The sequence below is a fragment of the Limulus polyphemus genome, unplaced genomic scaffold (assembly GCF_000517525.1).
Source record: "Limulus polyphemus unplaced genomic scaffold, Limulus_polyphemus-2.1.2 Scaffold1727, whole genome shotgun sequence".
Taxonomy (NCBI): domain Eukaryota; kingdom Metazoa; phylum Arthropoda; class Merostomata; order Xiphosura; family Limulidae; genus Limulus; species Limulus polyphemus.
The window spans coordinates 210,738-218,806 of record NW_013667337.1 but is presented as its reverse complement, the minus strand read 5'-3'; the positions used below and the strand labels follow the sequence as shown (position 1 = coordinate 218,806).

Genomic DNA, 8,069 nt, shown 5'->3' with positions numbered 1-8,069 from the left:
ATCCTACAATCAATGACGTTCCTTGTTCTACAATGATTAGTTAGTCTTACAACAAGAAAAACGCACATAGAAAATGGAACAAACTATTAGAAGTCTTGATATTGGAGAAACAAGTTTAGATATATTTGTGTCATATCAGTTTCACGTTGCCTTCTGGCAGAAAAAAATAGTCAACAACTATAAACTGAAGTGTGTATTTAGAGTCACTATCAACCACTGAGCAGCGATCCTCAGACTTTACTCCCCAGAGCTCTAGGTAAAAAACATTTTAGTTGACGTAGTCAATAAATTTTATAAAAGAATCTATATAACATATTTTCACGTAAGTTGAATTCGAGCTCTCAGCTTGCACAACAAATCATACCGGCTTTTACCCCCATGCCATGTTGGCTTACTTGTAAAGGGAAAAACGGCTTTCAGATTCAAATTCAGGACATAAGAATGCATTGGTGAAATATTACTTTGGGCGTTTTTGGTTGTGAAAGTCGTCCAAGTATCTGTGTGAGTTTAAGCAAGCAAATTGACAGACTGGACACGATGTGTAACACACAACGAAAAAATTGTTATTAAGTTAAACACAGAGTGCATGTAAAATTAGATAGTACATTATATTTAATTTCAAATTCTAACCGAGGTTCAGACCTAGTTGTCCTCGTAGCTAGCTACGGCCATGTGCATACTTGCTTTTTGACGCTTGATGATCGCTCTTCACTGGATTTGTGATTTGATTAGACTGACTTTTTTCCTTCGAGATGTAGTTCTACTAATTAATTCACTTAGATCACAAAAAAAGAACGTTTTCTCTGTAAGGATCTATTTCCAAATGTTTAATAACAGCGTTAAATTTCCTGGAGTTTATATGAATGGTTAATTCCTTCAAAATGACACTGTTTTATGTATATCCATTTTAAAATAATTTATGATAAAAAAATGCATTCGTAATATCTAACCCACTAATAACTGATATGTCAGCATCATCTCTTGATTCTATAATGTCACCATTTTTACAGTTATAAGCAATTCCGCCTGTACTTTTTGCCCATTGTAATGTAAAAGAATTCTGGTATATCATTTATGGTTTAGTTACTTTTAAAACCGGAATAGCCAAGTGGTTAGGTCGCTCGACTCGTAATATGAGAGTCGCGAGTTCGAATCCCCGTCCCACCAAACATGCTCGCCCTTTCAGCCGTGAGGGCGTTATAAGTTACGGTCAATCCCACTATTCGTTGGTAAAAGAGTAACCCAAAAATTGGGGGTGGATGGTGATGACTAGTCTTCCCTCTAGTCTTACACTGCTAAATTAGGGACGGCTAGCGCAGATAGCCCTCGTGTAGCTTTGCGCGAAATTCAAAACAAACAATAGTAACTTTTTATCAAAAATTTGATGATGTTATCCTTTTAATATCAATACTCGAGAGGGATAATATCTAGGTATTCAAATTTACAAGAAAATAATAAATTAGATTTATTATTACTTATTAAATTTTAAATACTGTATTTTGTGCCAGTAGAGGACGCACAATTATTAAAGTTTCGCGCGAATGTGTGTTTTTAAGACCGTGGTTTGGATGATTTCTGCTTCTATTTTAATTTCTTTATAATTATTTTATTTGCGTAGCTTTAAATTTTAAAACATTCAAAGAGTGTATATGATATAGTGATGATATGATTTCTTAACAAGCCTCGAGTGCAAGTGATTTCCATCAGTGCCTTTGCGTTCTTGTGTGTGTTATAAATATAATTGTATACGAAGAAGGTGCTATGCTAACTAATACTATTAGTAACCAACATAATAAACAACACGCACAGTGATACTGGCACTGTATTACTTAGTTTAGTCCTAGAATATGTTACTACAGGTAGGAATTTTTACAAATAGAGGTAACAATACTAAAATGCTATGTATGTTAAAACTAATAAACTACAGGAAATGAACTTAGATTGAGTTAGATATGTTGTTGTCACTGTGGAAATTTACTTTGTACTTTTACTTGTAAATTGTAATTGAAGCAACTTTATCATCAAAATCTATGTTACTTTAATTTAAGTAGTTTAAGTGTTTGTTGATTTTATGTGGTACTTATTTATTTCCTTCATATTTCAAGAACTACTAGTATATTTTAAACAAAATATTTATGTTTTAATGCTAAACTTGTATGAAATTGAAAGGTTATGTCAATTGTCATGTTTGTGTTGAAAAGTATTTTTCAAATTAATTTTATTTTTAAATTAAATTATCTAGGTCTACTTACTTTGTAATGGCAAATTGTTTTCATTTAAATATATGCTGATACTTGGATGTTTTATTTCTTATCTATATTATAGTATATAGTTACATAATTTTCATCAGGGCTCTTAAGTGTTCATTGTTTTTGTCTCAGTTTTGCTTATATTTTGTTGCTGTTTATTTTTATTTGGTGGTCAAATACCCAGTGAGCCAATGACTTTTTTTTTTATGAATAAAAAAGGAATACAGTGTAGAATGGTGATGAGTAATTAACTACTATTACTAAGGTGTAGTTTATAATATATATGTGGATTGCAATAAGTTGTTTTGTTAATTAATTTTTTATTTTAATTCAGATATATATATTTTGTTAAGCAAACTAGAATTTTTGAAAAAACAAAATATTTTAGTGAATGTGTGACCTCACTAAAAATTTATCTTATAATTTAGGGTTAAACTGATTTTGCTGGACACCTAAAATAAACATCTTAAATTTATATATATATATGAATATAAACATGAAAATATAACAGAAACTAAAAATTCTTATTGAATTGGCCTGGCAAGGCCAGGTGATTAGGGCACTTGACTCGCAAACTCAGGTTGAAGATTCAAATCTCCGTCCAATCAAACTTGCTCACCCTTTCAGCCATGGCAGGGTTAAAATGTGTTGGTCAATCCCACTATTCATTGGTAAAATAGTAGCCCAAGTGTTGGCAGTGGGTGGTGATGACTAGCTGCTTTTACTGATAAGTTAGGGATGGCTAGTGCAGATAGCCCTCATGTACCTTTGCACAAAATTCAAAACAAACCAAACTGACTTGATTTTCAAATGATTTATTTTTCAAAATATTTAAGTACACATATAAAGATTTTTTGTTAGGACTTTTGCAGCTGAATATTTACTCATCAGCTTGTAAAAATTTTGCAAAAAACGAACAAATTCATCAGTTAGAAATAACAAAAATACAAAACAAAAGGTTTAGAAACATATATAATTTAATAAAAAAAACAAGTAAAGCTTAGAAGCAAAGCAAATCTTATGTAAGTAACTGATGTTACTCATCTTGCTTTAAATTTTAACTTATTTAAGAAATACAGTTTTCCTTCAGTGTTTTTTACGTTATCAAAATGAGAAAAAAATATTCAAAACAATAAGATTTTGTATATATACTTGTGCATGTATTGAAATGTTTATAGGAGTTAAGTGGGCTGTTATTATAGTTTTTCAAGTTACAGTATTAATGTAAATTTAATCTTAATTCTAGCTTTTTAGTTTGTCTTACATGGAATACATTTTTTTTCCTCTGTACACCATTGAAGTTTAAAACACCTGTCACTCTTAAGTTGACTTCTGAAAAGATTGAATGATTTGTTTTACACAGTGTGGTTAAAAGCTTGGTTGTGACATTATATATTATTTCTATTATTATTAATCCAAATAAGTTACACTATTTGGAAAAAGTTTGAGAATATTAAAAATTAAAGAAGTTTCTTATGGAAGAAAACGATCTAACTAATATTTAGTTTTTGTGTAATAAAAGGCTTACTAAGCGATGATAGAATGTTGTGACTTTCTAAGTGGTGCTTATGAAGTAGATCTCTTAGTTTGATCTTTAAATATTTAAAAATCTTGATAGTTTTTTTTTGCTAAAAGCTCATGATACTGATATAAATTACCACTGTCTAATGTATGTTATATTTTATGAATTATTTCCAGAAATTTTCTGTCCTCACAAAACACTGCAGGTGAATTGAATGAATTTTTTCACAGTTTTGTGCCCAAAGTTTTCCTTGACTTCTGGAATATCTTGTGTTTGGTTAAAAAAGAACATTATTAATCTGTGTGTAGTATCTCATTATGAAGCAAAGTTGCTTAGTAGTTTTTTAAATGTTTATGGATTTGAGTATCCAAAGAAGACGTGTTTAAGAACAAACATTCAAAACATACATAATCATCGTGCACACTCAGCAAAAGTTTCTAGATGGCTGTTTAGTTCTAAACCTTTGGATAAAAAGCAAGAAAGCATGGTTAAGATATTGAATGTAGCTGAAAAGAATGATGCAGCAAAGCACTTATCAGAGATTATGTCAAAAGGTAGATACAAAAGAAGAGAGGGATTATCAAAATTCAACAAAATTTATGAATTTGAATACTATATATTAAATCAAAAATGTGCTATGATGATGACATCTGTTTCTGGACATCTCCTAAACCTTGAATTTGTTGGTGCATATAGAAAATGGTAGGTACTTTAGTTGTACATTTATATGATTCTTTTCCAGTCTTATTAAAATTTCCATTTTATTTAGCTATGATGCATATTCTATATCTGAAGGAATGTTTATATTTTGACTAACTCTTAAGTGAAACAGTAGGTGAAAAATCTCTGCTTTACCTTTTTTTTAACTAAATTTATTTAGTTTACTTTAAATTCTCAACAGTAATAGCTTTCTAAATTGTAAGTATCAATAGTTAGTCCAGTTTGTTTTGTAAATTAGAAAAAAGAAACCTTTAAACCCCTCCCTTTTTTTATTCCTGCTGACCTGGTATACTCAAGTCTGTCCAGAGGTTAGACGGAGCCCATAGCAAACTTAATATAGGGAGGGCTCCCCTCCAAAAGTGACATATACATATGTATGTGTGTGTGTGTGTGTACAACAGTCTCACTCCCTGATTTTATTCCAATATATAAGTAATTCATACTAAATTTTATCTATATTGAGTGACATTTAGGGGTTGTTCAAAGTAGCTTGCATTATATTTGCATATTCTGATTGTTCTAGAATATTCTAAGTGTTCCAAAGTTGATTTCTAGAACAGAAATGGAGCATGTGTGCTGTTAGAACAATGATTAAACATATTTTAGAATTTGTCCTGGCACGTGACTTCAAATATTGTATAAGGCTTTCCTCTGATCAGTATATTGCAGTTTCTGATACAATATGTAACCTTAACTTACATAGAGCTTTCCTGATTCAATACTGCCTTCTGTATGTGAACTTTTTTCACTTGCCACTAGCCTTGAGGCTCCAACTTAAACTCGTATATTTCCATGTGATATGGCTGCCTCTTCACCAGTTGGAGTGTGACACAGTCTCCAAGTGCAGCTGACTCTCTCTATACTGATTGTTCAATCATCACTTCTCGATTTGATTTGTGTAAAATTATGTGTTTCTTTTTTTTTGCTTGTGAATTTTTTTTTGATATTGGCATTTGTTGTTGAAGTATCTGGAAAAAACACTCAATGCTGTGGAAAGATTAAATTTGGATTTTAGTTTTCAAAATTTTTGCATCTTCATATTTTGTGGCCTTTTATTTCACATTATAAATTCACAAATTATGGTACCTTCCACTTTTTCTGGTGTGGGACAACAAGATGTTCAAGCTGGACAAACAATTACACTGGCATCAGGTTTATCTTTGTCTGTTGAGGAACTGATGACTATTGTGCAAAGAGAGATGAAATATTTTCATGTGGCCTTGACCTTCTTTGGAACCTGACACAGATATACCTCCTCCTATAAAGATTTTGACAGTCTTTTCCAACCACCTGCCAACTCTACTACCAATACCGTTTTGGATTTACCTAGGCCTTCTTCATCTTTTCTTGACATGATTTATCAGGTATGTTACCTTCTCTCTTTCCTGTCTTGTATAATTTTTCTCCTTTACTTCTTCATTCATCCACTGCTTCTCACTATTATGTTTTTCCTCCCTTTCTGAGTATTCAAGTCCATACTGAAGAATTTTTATGTCAACTTTGCTCTTGTACCAGCATGCCTCATCCTTCTCATCCTCTCTTGGATTCACAAACCCTGAAGTCTTCAGGCTTGGAGCTCAGATCCTCTGTCTTCACTTTCTCAGGTCCAATTTTCACACCTTCATCTTACCCGCACTATCTTGTTACATTATCATTCCTCCATTCACTTTCTTTCTGACACAATCCACCATTCCCCTGAGAGGTTTTCAATGGATACTCGTTCCATTATCTTCTTCATTGGCTTTGTCCCTTCTGACTTGGTTGTTCTGTTGCAGGAATCTGTTAGGGAAGGATGCCCTTCTTGCTCTGGTACCTCTGCCTTCCTTCTAACTCAGGGATCTTCATATGGTTTCTTTCGTCTGCCAAGGCGTTTTTGATAAAGTACCTGATTCTCTGAGTGATGGGTTGAGGTTGTGCTACAACATTCTTCCTTGTCCTCATATCTCTCCGAAGTTCCTTTTCCCATTATAGTCTCCTGTCCCTTCCTTCTGTTCTTCTGCTCCCACCTGTTCACCTGTGTCCATAGGTTTCAGCACTTACAATCTTGTTGGTGACTATCTTCTAGGCTCAGGGAAAGTAAGGGCCATTTGCCTCGGTTTTTAAATCTCGACTTCTATTTGTGGTTCACTGTTTGGGGCTACAAGTTTTATTGTACAAGTCTCTGTATTTAGAACACACACAATTGTTTGTAAAGATAACTAACCTTGTGCATTATCTAAATCTTCAAATTTCCTATCCACTACTAAAAGAATTTAGAGTAACAAAATCTCAAAAGGCTGTTCCTAATGTTCTATTAGAAATACAATTAAAATCGTTCTTCTGGTGTTTGATATTGTTAGGTCTGCATCATAATAATTCTTGTTGTCCTAAATAGCTTATATAAATAGTGTTCAGAATATAGAGAAGGGAGAGACAAAACAGCGTGGAACAAAAGCTAATTATAAAAAATGAGAGTTTGCTCTAGCAAACACTCTAAACCAGATATAAATCACATAACTCAATACCTATGTACATAAATCATGTAAACGACGTTAAAAGAGATTTAGCTGTAAATACACTAGAAACAACAGATACCCAAAAAACATGCTATATCATACTTACAGAAAATACATTAAAGGAGATTAAGCTGCGAGTAACACGCAAAACAATAAATATGAGTAGAAACATGTTAAAAACGGTAATTAACGTGAACAAACTGGAAACAATATAAACACTTGAAAAATTACCTGCATGATTGTCTCAATTACCTTGATTTTGCAAATTTCCAATCACTTATGGGTTTTTTCTTGAGTTAATTATCGTCTATGTGTGTTTCTCCTGTCTAACTCCCTGTTGGTGCATTTAGAATGTCATTTTCAGAAGTCTCTATATCTAGGTAATTTTTTTAAGTGTTTATATCGTTTCCAGTTTTTTTCTCGTTAATTACAGTTTTTAACATGTTTCTGCTCATATTTATTGTTTTGAAGGGCCCTGGAGAGTTTGGTTTCCACAGCTCTGTTCACTTCTTCTATTCCTGCATGGGAGATTCTCTCTCTTTTGTGGACTTGGGCTTAAATGTTACCCCTTATTCCTTTGGGACATGCTCACATACATTTTTTGCAGTGGACTCAGCGTGATCAATTGAACCTCTCTTAAGATCCCATGTCCCTCCCTTACTCATCTTCCTCCATCCCAACATGACAATTTCACCTGGTGGCTTGATAGAACCAATACTACAAAGTGTGGCCCTCTTTCTTCCTATCATTTGGATTTTCATCTTTTAACAGCTGCTCCCCTGAGAAGGTGGAGGGGGGCTTGTCTCAACATCGAGATTTTGGGGCAGTGGAACCTGGAGAAAGTGACCTTTCATATCAACCTCCTGGAACTCTTAGTGGTTCATCAGGTTTTGCATCCTTTTCTTTCTGTGGTAAAAGGCTGTTTGGTAATGATTCATACAGACAACTCCACTGTGATATCCAGTAGAAATTTCCAGGGGGGGCACTTGGTCTTAATCTCTCTGTTCTGTTTCCAATCCCTTACCAGCTGCTGTTGGGGTAGTGAACTGTGGAGATTACCTTCTTAGTGTGACCATTCCCACT

The 8,069-nt window shown here is 33.2% G+C and overlaps 1 protein-coding gene across 2 annotated transcripts in view; it reads left to right on the top strand.

Moving 5' to 3' along the window:
• The first annotated feature begins 1,544 nt into the window (after positions 1-1,544).
• Positions 1,545-8,069, top strand: part of LOC106464725 (DNA topoisomerase 3-alpha-like) — a 79,570-nt gene continuing 73,045 nt past the window's right edge. Inside the window, exons 1-2 of one of the 2 annotated variants that reach the window (XM_013924878.2) lie at positions 1,545-1,859; positions 3,948-4,473. In XM_013924878.2, coding sequence (XP_013780332.2) covers positions 3,986-4,473 — 488 coding nt within the window. In that variant the 5' untranslated portion in view covers positions 1,545-1,859; positions 3,948-3,985. Of the gene's footprint in view, positions 1,882-3,947; positions 4,474-8,069 lie in introns of both variants that reach the window. The other variant, XM_022392495.1, reaches the window with a different exon arrangement.